At 38.6% G+C, this 12982-nt stretch overlaps 2 protein-coding genes across 2 annotated transcripts; both read right to left on the reverse strand.

The window, feature by feature from the left end:
- Positions 1 to 6202: 6202 nt before the first annotated feature.
- Positions 6203 to 12599, reverse strand: LOC137622335 (acyl-CoA-binding domain-containing protein 6-like). The gene is made up of 2 exons (XM_068352917.1): positions 12461 to 12599; positions 6203 to 7615 (listed from the first exon to the last, which is right to left on the reverse strand). Exon 2 carries the CDS (start codon positions 7127 to 7129, stop codon positions 6395 to 6397), a length of 735 nt encoding a protein of 244 aa, XP_068209018.1. The 5' UTR covers positions 7130 to 7615; positions 12461 to 12599; the 3' UTR covers positions 6203 to 6394.
- On the reverse strand, positions 7592 to 8236 carry LOC137622708 (histone-arginine methyltransferase METTL23). The gene has a single exon (XM_068353301.1). It carries the CDS (start codon positions 8234 to 8236, stop codon positions 7592 to 7594), a length of 645 nt encoding a protein of 214 aa, XP_068209402.1.
- Positions 12600 to 12982: the final 383 nt, after the last annotated feature.

The raw sequence follows: 12982 nt of genomic DNA on the forward strand, positions 1-12982 counted from the left end.
CCTGGTCCGCTGCCACAGGTGAGAACCTGTCACACAACACTTCAGCCTGCAGCTGGGCTGCTTTTCTGCGGGCATCATCAAGAGTGAGGTTGCTCAAGCAAAGCAAATCGGCTAAACCTGGATGGTGTAGGAAAGAGCTTTCTATAAAAGAGCTTCTGAAACTGGTGTATTAAGTTGCATGATGAGTAACTGAATTTTCATTCAGAACCCATGTTCTTATAGAAGGCTGATGCATCACGATCGCGCATTTGCCAGTATTGCGACTCGTTTCACACTGGAAGGCTCTTTAAGTAAGAACCATGAATGCCTTTTCAAAAGCTATTGACTCCATTGTGTTACACTTGGCAGATGCTGCTCAAATGTTTGTCAAAAATGTAGTGCGAGTAGTGAAATGTGTGAGTAGCATGAGCAGTACTTCCCATCAAAGGCAAACAAATCTAGATGAGACAACATCTAGAGATGCAATACAGTACTTCGTCTCTCTTTCTCTCAGCTGCTTCAATGACTTTTGTAAGGGTAGACTGGCCTGTGTTGGTGCACAGTGATGTTAATTTTTCTCTGCATTTATCAGCCGAGTTGCATTTCAAGCAGTGTTCCCTGATATGGAAACTCTGCCTTCTTGTTTCATCTGTCTGGGATATGGAGCCACTATAAGATGGGCAGTCGGTCTTCTGCTGCATACTGCAGATTTGTTTGCGTTGTGTAGTTAGCCCGGCAGCTTTTTTGGTACGACACCTTACATTGGTGGTTGAGAATTTCTCTCAATGGTTCAGTAACTGATGCACTTCATCATTCCTCAGGTTTTTTGCATCTAGTACACCATGTAGTCCAGTAGATGTTGGATTCTTAACAACTGGACTTTGAACTTCCATGAAGAGGTTCAAAGCAGATAAGAGTGTTCATCATCGACAGACCAACTTCTAATGCATGCAGGGTAAAAATCAATGTAAGTCACAAGTTGCCCCACTGATCTGATAAAAGAAAAAATAATTCCACTTAGTACTAAACGCCAACAGGAAAAGGTGTTCCAAATCATAATGCGGTGTGGTTCATCAGCTACTCCAGTCAGAATCTTTCACAAAATTCTTTATTCATTAATTACAAAAAAAAAAATTATTTTTCCTAGCTATACAAACATACATATACCAAGGCACTTCTCGCAATTTTGGGGGGTAGCCGACATCAAAGAAATAATAAAAAAAGGGGACCTTTCCTCTCTACGCTCCTCCCAGCCTGACGAGGGACTCAACCGAGTTCAGCTGGTACTGCTAGGGTGCCACAGCCCACCCTACCCCGTTATCCACCACAGATGAAGCTTCATAATGCTGAATCTCCTACTGCTGCTACCTCTGTGGTCATCCAAGGCGACCGGAGGAAGCAGCAGGGCCTACCAGAACTACGTCGCAATCGCTCGCCATTCATACCTATTTCTACCATGCCCTCTTGCCTCTCTCACATCTATCCTCCTATCACCCAGAGCTTCCTTCACTCCATCCCCTCCACCCAAACCTTGGCCTTCCTCTTGTACTTCTCCTATCAACTCTTGCATTCATCACCTTCCTTAGCAGACAGCCATTTTCCATTCTCTATACAAACGAGTCATTTAAATGGTATAGTCCTAGTTCTGGTTTCTACAACCAGATCATAAAAAAGAAAACAGGTCTGGTTGCATCATAATTGATTACTTAACAACTGGACTGCACGGCAGTGTTGTTGCACTGCCGCTTGGAAGGCTTCACTCTATTTTAGTTAACCCTTTTACCCCCGGGGTATTTGGAAATTTCCAACCCTTAACCCCCAGGGGGTTATTTTTTTCCCAGCACATTTTGTAGTATATTTTCTTTAAATTGCTCTAACAGCCCTAATTTTTGTCATAGAGAGGTCAGGTTGGTCTCATTCTCTTGTAAAATGCCTGAATTTTCTCAAAAAATTATCAAAAAATATGAAAAACTAATTTTTATAGCATTTTTTTGCAAGGACGTACCGGTACATCCATGGGGGTAAAGGGATGGCTTTTGTGAAACGTACCAGTACGTCCTTTGGGGGTAAAAGGGTTAAAGACTTGTGAGGTGGCTGGTGGGACCTTTGTTAGAATCCTACACAACTACAAACTTGAGCCATTTAAATGGGAGTCTTCCTTAAGTGGGGGGGGTCTCTGTTAACAGGCATTCACTCTTGACAGTTATAAGTACATATACAGTACTTTAGGTATGAGCAAAAGTCAAAAGTGGTTATGTAAGAGCAGTTCAACTGGCTCATAAAGAGACAAGGTTGTTGTGTCCAATCCTTTAGATCCAGTCTAAGACAGAGATATAATAATTTAAAACTGAGAACATGCTTTTCTTACCTTCATTAGGTTGTGGTCCAAGTGATAACTCCAGGTCCGTCTTTTGAGTACAATCAGACTTGATCCACATTTCATACCCTTATAACATAGAGAATAACTGATGCCTTGATAAACAATTCAGTGTCCCATAAGAGCATAGGCTTGACTATTGGTTGAGCTGCAGCAATGACTTAAGGGGGCCACCCGGAATGCCAATATATAGGGGTATAGGAAGAAAAACACAAATTCGTGAAAAAATTCACTGAGCTTCGTATGGCAATGTAGAATGTGTATAAGAAATATTTTGTCAAAATTCCTCTTTCTTTCATAGTTATAGGGTAATTAGTAAAAGTAACTTAATAAACCATAAACATTGTTTCCTACAAGAAAATGCAGTATTCTTCTGTCATTGTAAATTTTGATAATTATTACATTTCAGTGAAAAAGACATTGGTGAAAAATAGCATCTGTATAGCTTCCACGAGTCACAAACGATGTATTACACGGTAAATTACTGTACACCCTTCGCCCTTCAGTCCTACTATAAACCTCATAGTGTACATCCCTGAGTTTGACATCCGACATTCACTCATTAAGAGTTCAGAAGTGAGTAATATTGGTAGTGTATCTTCTTTTATTGAGCGAAGTTTCAAAATGCTTCGTCCCGGGAACCTACAGTACAGTAGTCTCATTGGAAATGTGAAGAATGAGGGACTTGCCAGTTAGTGACTTTCGAATGAAAATCACTGAATTCAGGCTGTATACTGTACTTGCGCAAGTACAGTTTGGTAAAGCAACACGAGTGTTTTTCGTATAATAATTGGCTGTTGGTTTAAGAGAACAAGCTTGTTGGGGATTGTGAGCCAAAGCTACATGACACTAAGCCTAAGCTGATGATGGAATACTACCACAAGGGGGTTCCATTTGTATACGAGCTTGGGTTGTGGTAGCATGATCAGAGCATGCATTATTGTGTGACATGGTATCATAGCCATCACATGGAGGAATATCATCATGCACTGAAATGGTGGAGCGTTTAGTGACAATCATGATACGTGGCTACAGTACCCCGTACAGACTTGTTCACCTGAATACACATCCGGGCTGAGCCACGTATGGACAACACATGGAATTAATTTATGTGTTGTAGTTACTATTGACTTCCGAGTATTTTGCCTGGAAGGAGAAAGCACAAAAGGTTTTGTGCAACTTGGTCAGGCCTAAGTCAAAGTGGCCCAACCAACCTCAATGCGTTATAATGGAGAGTTCCTGAACAAGTCGAGAGCGGTGCCGAGGACCCTTGTGGGTACGAGGCAAGCCCAGCTTGTGTGTATGAGAGGGACTACGACAAAATGGATCCTCCAACAGGGCTGCCTCCATACAGGAGGAAATGGCACCTTGACTCTAGGGTTCCGAATACAGGAATGGGGGTAGCCTTTCTGACACCTTGATAGGAGATATCTCCAAAAGAGAAAAGTCCTCCCTGATAAAATCAGCCACATGGGGCTCACCACTCAAAACAATAGTGGGAAGTGAGAGAGATTTGTGTATTTCTGAATAACCAGGTACCAAGGATACCGGGGCTGGATCCAGCTAGGGAAGCGCAGCAGACTAGCCAAGGCATCTGTCACAAGCATCGACTCGGGATCACTAGGCCCCATGTACGATACTAGGTGATATTACATTTATAGAAATTATGATCATCAACAATTAAAATATGGCCGTCTTCCACGTAGCATGAAGCCTCAGAAAAATCAAAACATGAAGGAGCAGGATGAGGGATAACTTTCGATACAGAAAAGAGCTTGCGCTTCTAACCACCACTGGAATAAGATGGGGAAGGAGAATGATCTCTCTTAGCTTATTTCTTGCATAGAGAACGATATTGCTTCCATTGGGAAGGTGGCCACTCCCTACAATACTTACATGGAGATTCCAAGGAAAGGGGAGACAGGATACGGATCGGCATCAACCAGACTCATGAAGGTACCACAAGGGAGACCATCACGGCCAGGGCAAGATCACATGATACTACAGGTATTAACCATAGTTAAGTACACTCATAGCCCAAATGATGCTAAACACAATTAGTGATAAATTATAAGAAAAAGTCCTACTCACAGAAGACAAGAGGGAAAACTTACTGTTACAGCGACCAGTATAGAAGTAAAGCCTACTGCACACCAGTGCATAACATTGCCGTGCAGTAGATTTACCAGGTAACCAATTATGATGCAACCAAACCCTTCCTCTTTTTAATTGTCTGGTCGTAGAAAACAGAACTAGGAGTAACATTTAAATGACTCAGAAGTTTGTATCCTCGTAGGAATAAATAGTTATTTATTTGTAGTTATTAAACAGTGTAATTGCAGCAAATATTTCCAGGTTGACAAGGTTTTTTATACTAATTGTAGCTTGGCTAGTAATAATAATAATAATAAAAATAATAATAATAATAACAATAATAACAACAATAAACTCATAGCAATTCAATTCTTACAGTTTGTCTCGCATTTGTTCTATGGTGTCTCATCAATACAATGTTGCTTTGACAAGTTTCTTTTCTCTTACATATTTACATGCTTGTCTTGTTTTTGTTTAGCTCCCTTTGATTTCTATACTAAAAGTTTAAAAACATTTATCATTTTGCAAATCAACATAAGGACAGGTTGACATCAAGAAAATTCCGTTTATAACAGCTAGCCTTAACTGTCGTTTCTCTACAGACACGTCAATAAAATGTCACAGCGCCGATCTGTATGGATGTAGTAGACACCTTCCAGGGCAGACCACTAGGAGGCCAGATCCATGTGACATAACATTATAGAAAGAAAAAACTGGGTAGTATGGAAATAATTTTTCTAAATTTATGCTCAGTTGCCCTTTGTTACATCACTTCGGCACACATGTATGAGTTGGTACCAACTGAAACTTTAGGGTCCACAGCCTGAGAATATTGTATGCAAGTTACAGACATTACAGTCTAGTTTTGTCTTAATCTCTTATCAAATGGCCGTAATTTTGATGTTTACATATCCAACTAATGGTTAGTTAAGGTGAGAAAATTCATTGATTAGACATTTGTCCCCCTTACAATATTTATTTTCTAGTATCATAGTGTAGTTCAGAAGAGGTTATGCTGTGTTCCTTCAATATTTTAGCTTACTTGTACCCATGCACATTAGGCTAAGAAAAGAACTTAGGTGATAAATATGTGCCTGTGTATGCAGACAGGTATACAATACATTTTTTACTGTTTAGTATTGATGGGTTTTACTGCAAGGAAATATAAACAACTTGACCGCTGAAGATGTAAACGAATGAGGAACTTTAACACCAATGTATTAACATATATTTTCTATTGAACTTGTGATCAGTAACCACTGTCCAATATCTATTCATTGAATTTATTGTCGACACTTTTCAGAAGCTTACATATTTCTTCCTGATTGGTATAAAAAGAATAGAAATTGTTCTTTCTTAATAACTTAAAATGTTAAAAAAAAAAAACTAGCAAAACTCAACTTTCTTGGGTGCCCTTGCCCAGAAATAAAAACAAGGGGTGGTGCCCAGTGGCCATTTTACTTTGATTTCTATCCTCTGATTATTTGTCTGTGGCCACTGAGTACTATACTGTGTGGTAGCGGAAATGAGGTCAGCATTTCTATAGACCCTCAGCAACAGTCTGCTAACCACAACATAAGTGCCTTTTATATACAGGTATTTGTATTTGAAAAAGTTAGCTAACAATAAGTCCTGTTCTAGTACACCAAGTCCTAATTGCTTGGACAATGTAACTAATTTGACCACCAATTGAGAATTATACTAAGAACACTATTAAAAGTTGTTTCCTTAAGGATGAAATGAAATTTAAGATAAACATTACCAGTTTATTTTACAGTAATGTGAAAAATAAAAATATATACACAAAGATACAATAGTTCTATCAAATTTTACACTGGGTTCTGGCATGCCTAGCACTGCAATATACTGTAATGAACACCCCATAGGAAATATTTTACCACTTGAGCTGTTCTGACACTCGTGACCCTATTACTATTATACCAATTACTTCAGAAGCTCCTTGATCTCCTCATCTGCACAGTCCATTGGCAACTGTCCATCGGCGTCTGCGATGTTCAAGTCTGCTCCATGCGACAAAAGCGCTCTTATTACGGCCTGGTGTCCGCAAGATACTGCGTAGTGGAGCGCAGTTTGGCCATCGGTATCTTGGCTGTTGACGTCGATTCCTTTCTCCAGCAGTACTTCTGTCATCTCCAAGTAACCCCTGTCGGCTGCCCAGTGCAAAAGCGTCATGCCATTCTCATCAGTATCTGACAGAGTTTTGTCACTTAAACATTTCACCTTAGGAATATCATTTTCCTTCACCCAGTCAAAGTGATTCTTATCCTTATCGCTCTTGTCGTCGTCTTCCTCGGGAACAGCTAACGAACTCACTTTGACCCAGCTTGAGGTGCCAGAATGTTTACCGTCGGTTGGAGCCTTGATCTGCCAATCCCCATCCACCTCACTGATACCGTCAATGTACTCTTTCATCGCATCCTCTTTGGACATTTCACCCAAGGCTTTCCATGCATCCCACTTCTGTTTGCCTTTGAAATCAAAAAACCCCGGTTTAGGTGCCAAACACGGACCATCGAGGGCTTGCTTGTAACGGCCATAGAAAAAAAGGAGTTTCTCGCTAGGAAGTGTGGCAGCCAGCCCCTGTAAGTAATTTGCAGCTCTAGTGAATGTAGCCTCCAACTCCCCAACTTGAGGGGAATACTCTTCCAAGTCATCCATTACTTTCTCCTTAAAGATATTAAACTATCAAATACACATTACACTACTGAACTTTACACTCATCACCATTTTCCAAATAAACACGGGAAAAAGTCAACTGTTAGGGCTGTAGCGGCTGTACGTTTATGTTATTGCCTTCCAAAAGTTGAGGAGATTTGTTAAGAGCAGCTTCGTATGCACCTCTATTACCAAACTGAACAAAGCCAAACCCCTTACTCATGCCCTTGGGTCTGTCAAATATAACTCTTGCCGTAACGACGTATCCAAATTGAGCAAAATGCTGGCGAAGCTCCCTGTGTCCCACTGTCCAAGGTAGGTTGCCAACGAATACTTTGTGAATTTGACGGGCTGCCATGAAGCTATTGCAGGGAAGATATAAAAAAACTTGAAAATATCAGATCTTGAAGGACTGCGTATTCTGGTTCACTAGTCTTCCAACACGCAGAATCCGTCCTCCTTCGCTCAGCTCCTGGAAGTTCTCGTAATCTGAAACACATGAATTGTGTGTGAGCCTGGTAAGTTTGATTCAGCTATATTGTTGGTATCAGCTTCAAAAGAACTCAAAGGTAATTGCGTGCATGTTAAATTCCACTTGTGCAACAGGTGCTCTAACGACCAGTCGGAAGCACGCTCTTGATAAGAACAGACAAACTGGGCAGCTGGATTATGTTCTAACAAATACGACACAGTAACTAAAATATCCTCAAACACAGCAGGATCATAGAAGCAGTCTGACCCTAAAATTATATCAACTGGTCCAAGGAGGAGTAACTCGGGGGTAAAGAGTCCCCAGGTCACGCCAACCACAGCAACGTTTTCACTCAACCCATTTGCCTGGCAAGACGTCTGACAATTTCGGAGGCACTTGGGCAACTGGCCTGAATCCGACAGAATGACATGAGCACCGCATTTTGCCGCAACAATGCCCGGCAATGCCGTTCCAGCGCCAATTTCCAAGACATTGCGGTTTATGAAGGCATGGCGGTGATACCAAACATACTGTGCCAAAACAGGGGCACATGGCCATGTATACATGCCATAACTGGGGCTTACCACCTGCAACAGGATAAATGCCTTCATCAAATAACTGTCATTCATGCAAGACATTACTCATAACTCCAATAGTTTAACTATATGCAACAATAGCCAGAGAGAGAGAGAGAGAGAGAGAGAGAGAGAGAGAGAGAGAGAGAGAGAGAGAGAGAGAGAGAGAGAGAGAGAGAGAGAGAGAGAGAGAGAGAGAGAGAGAGACTAAACAACAACCAAACAAAATTGGTTAAACTATAAGCAACTACAACCGAGAGAGAGAGAGAGAGAGAGAGAGAGAGAGAGAGAGAGAGAGAGAGAGAGAGAGAGAAATATACTTTCCTACACCATGTTTTGACACTAATTTTGAAATAGTAAAAAAAGTAGGTAACCAAGTACAAAACCAATGACTTATTTTGGAAAAAATAAAGACCACTATATAAAAATTACCAAAAATAACCACAAACCGGATGACCTGCACCACATGAAGAACAGGACCAAAATGCATTCAGGGAAAAGAGGAGGAAATCAATGAAACAGAAACCTAGCCAAACTTTACACACAAACTTAATAAATTTCTTAATATATTTCCTGCATTTCACATTTCACTAAAGTAAATACTGCTTGAGTTTAATGCCGTAAACTAGACAATGGTAAATACTATCACCATAAAAATAAAAATTCAAATATGACCAAAATCAAACCACTGTTCTCTTAGTCTTGGGTAGAGCCATAGCCTCTGTGCCATGGTCTTCCACTGTCTAGGGTTAGAATTCTCTTGCTTGAGGGTACACTTGGACACACTATTCTATCTCATTTCTCTCCCTCTTATTTTATTTTAATGTTGTTACTGTTCTTAAAATATTTTATTTTTCCTTGTTTCCTTTCCTCACTGGGCTATTTTCCCTGTTGGGGCCACTGGGCTTATAGCATCCTGCTTTTTCAATTAGTGTTGTAGCTTAGCAATTAATAATAATAACAATAATAATAAATCACCATGCTAATTTTCACGGAATATTATGTCAAACTTAAAACAATAATATTGAAGCGTTGTGCAGCACAATACAGTACTCCATTTCATGTTCTATCTTATTTCCTTTTCTCTAAGTTTTTACAGTTTATACATGAAGGATCTAATTTAATGTTGTTACTGTTCTTAATATCTTTTATATTCATTGTTCATTATTTGCTTGTAGTTTATTCATTTCATTGTTTCCTTTCCTCACTGGGCTATTTTTCCCTGTTGAAGCCCTTGGGCTTATGGCATCTTACTTTTCCAACTAAGGTTATAACCTAAATAATAAAAATAATAATAATAATAATAATAATAATAATAATAATAATAATAATAATAATAATAAAACAAAAGTCAGCAAATAGTTGGATTTCACATGAAATAAATACAGTACTATATCAGGTTACTGCAAATGTATTTCGCTTACTGTATTAGATTACATAACATTGTTTGGTTAAAGTATTTCTTTATCTTGAACTTTCGATCCAATATCTTCACATTTATCATTTCAGTTGGATTGGTTTGTATTGCTAAATGTTTGCAAGTTGAAGACCTTCTGTGGTCAAGAGAATCCTAAAATTAAACAAAATAAACAATGCATAACAACACTATATCGTCCCCTTAGTCTTTTTTCTCCCGATAATGTTGTCGTCATTGGCTTCAATGACCTTCGATGTCAGGATGCCAGAGAACTTCAAATTAATCAGTCAATCAATGTTGTCGTCATCATTATCATTATAAGCAAAGCTATAGTCTTGGTTGGAATGGCAGTACTACAGTGTATTAATTGGGAAATCAGCCAAATAAGGAAAAATAAACTTTAAACTGAGAAATAATTTTAATTCAAAATAAATTATGAACAAAATTCCATAAATGGTTTCAAGTTCACCACAAACTAACTTCACTAGTATTATTATTGTTTGCTAAGCTACAAACCTATAATAAATTTTTTTTAGCAAGGCAGATTTGCACCGACTCAAAGCGGTACCCTTTTAGCTTGGAAAAGTTTCCTGATCACTGATTGGTTGGACAAGATAATTCTAACTAATCAGCAATAAGGAAACTTTTCCGAGCTAAAAGGGCACCGCTGTGAGTCGGTGCAAATGCACCTTATTAAAAGAAATTCGACTATAGTTGGAAAAGCAGGATGCTATAAGCCTAGAGGCCTCAACAGGAAAAATAGCCCAGTGAAGAAACGAAGCAAAGATAAATAAAATATTTTAAGAACAGTAACACCATTAAAAATAAATATTTCCTATATACAATATAAAAACTTAAGAAAACAAGAAGAGAAACTAGATATAATAGTGTGCCCGATACTCCAGCTACTGTATTTGTCAATAATAGCAAATCCTTTGAAATTTTACAGAGTAAAACTGTTTCACTGCTGCCAAGTTCGCACCCAAAACCATTCTAGGACTATGCCACACCGACAGTATAACAACCATTTTCGCGTCATACCAAGGGTAAAGAGTTTCAGCCCACAGGGTGAATGAAGTTCTTTGGGAGAGGCGTAAACTTTCTTATTGTCAAATCGATTTAATTTAAGGGGAATTTTTTGTTTATTTTGGTCTGAGATAAAATATGAAGCAAGTTTTACAATTCAAGAGATTTAATGATTTTAGAGTTACCTAGGCAGAAGGAAGGCGATTGGGAAGCAAAGCCAACACAGGGTTGAGATTTAAATCTTTGGGTAGCTAAGAATATGGCAGCCTAAAGGAGGTAGCATGGGGCTTAGCCCACTTGGTAGTTAAATAGGTAAGAATACAGCTCCTTAGGTAAATAGGTAAATATAGGGTTAGGTGGGGAACCTAACTTCCTTAGGTAAGTATAGGGCTCCTAGGTTAGGTGGGGAACCTAACTTCCTTAGGTAAGTATAGGGCTCCTAGGTTAGGTGGGGAACCTAACTTCCTTAGGTAAGTATAGGGCTCCTAGGTTAGGTGGGGAACCTAACTTCCTTAGGTAAGTATAGGGCTCCTAGGTTAGGTGGGGAACCTGAAGTTAGGCAAGTCCTTGTGTTTGTTTCCCCTTTAAAATCTGGTTTTCCTGTCATACCTCTTGAAATTCTACAACCGTTCTGTTCCAATGAACTACAAAAGCCTCCCACCGCTAGAGGTTAGATATATACGTGTGATCTTGATATTTGGACTTCCGGACGCATAGAAAATGGGGTTTTCCATCCCATTTTCTTTACTTAATTGAGCTAATGATTTATTGGTTTTTGCTCTGCAGTAATAGATAAAAACAATAGCTTTCATAATTTGGCAATATATGGAGAGCGTGCTCTTGTGAAATACCAAAAAAACATTTTTTTTAAGGTTATTCCCCAACAGGATCTATAATACCTACAGGAATGGGTTCTATTGAAGCTAATTACAGGGTAATGTAACCTAGGGAAGAAACTACTTTTTTTATAGAAAAAGGTCTGTTCTATTTGAAAATGACACTCGTTCCTGTCAGAAATGAATAGTTTCAGAAATATATATATATGTTAACATAACATTGCTAATGTTAGCGAAGCGAGCCTGTGGGGGAACAAGAACCATTATAACTAAAAATTTTAATAGATATATGTTTTCTCTTGTAAATAACGTGATTTTACCAGTTTTCACCTTCATTTCAACTGCAACAACAACCAGTTTGGCTACTTGAAGTTTGTCGAACTGGTTGTTCTGTTTGCGGATGAAATGAAGGTTAAATTCGGTTAAATCACGTCGTTTGCTACAGGAAAACATATATTCTCTATTAGAAATGATACCCTGTAGACTTGTAAAACTTTACCCAGGAATGTATTAATATATTCATTAATGTAGATTTACTAATAATTACCTAATAACGGGTTGAGTTCAAGAGGTTGTTTTAAGACTCGTGGCTTAAGGTACCTCCACCTAATCTGACCTACCGGTAGATCGAGTCACGAGATCTTAATAAGAAGTTTAAAAATATGGAGAACAGATTTTTATTATAATTCTATATGATGCAAATAAGGGACACAGCATAGGTTAATAAATAACGTGAGTTTGATGTACCGGTAAAATTACGCTTCGCCAAAAAACCTCACCCAAATAAAGTACTTGCCTCAAATCAATAACAACCTATTAACTATCAATAGCCTAATATAAAAAGACATAATTACACATGTCATAAGGGAAACTAATCTTTTAAATCATCTCTAAAAGTTAAATGGGCGTCTACAAACATACGTAGGTAGACGACGGGCGGCACTTAATAGAATACACATGGATGTATAACCATATATAACCATTAACATTTGTTAATTATTATCTCACCTCCGGTATGGAGACTTCAAGACATTCAGAATTAGCTGAATTTCTCGAATCTGACGAACGGAAAAGAAACTTCCGAATGTGTGGATGTACTTCGGCCATTCAACAGTCCAGTGTTGCCAGAGGGCCTAGTCTAAAAATCCCCAAAACTCATGATAAAAAATTCCCAAAACAACCGAAAAATCCCCATTTCCACAAATATATTTTTCTTCTCATCATTTAGGCTTTGCTAATATAGAAATTACACACTATACTTCATATAAGTGCAAGTAAACTACTTGCAAAAATGTAAAGGTTTATTCATCTTTGTTTTTTCTTCATAGAAATTTACACAGAATATCCCCATCAGACACCCAAATTCCCTAAATCTAGGAATAAATCTCGATATCTGGCAACACTGCGGGAGACAATGCTCAGGCCTCGATTAATTTCCACTTTTAGAGATAGTATTTTGGTGATTTTTTTTAATTGTGCTAAAAGTCTTCCGGAATTTTTAGATTAATTATTCAATTTATTCATATATAC

Source organism: Palaemon carinicauda, chromosome 29 (assembly GCF_036898095.1).
Source record: "Palaemon carinicauda isolate YSFRI2023 chromosome 29, ASM3689809v2, whole genome shotgun sequence".
NCBI classification, from domain to species: Eukaryota; Metazoa; Arthropoda; class Malacostraca; order Decapoda; family Palaemonidae; genus Palaemon; species Palaemon carinicauda.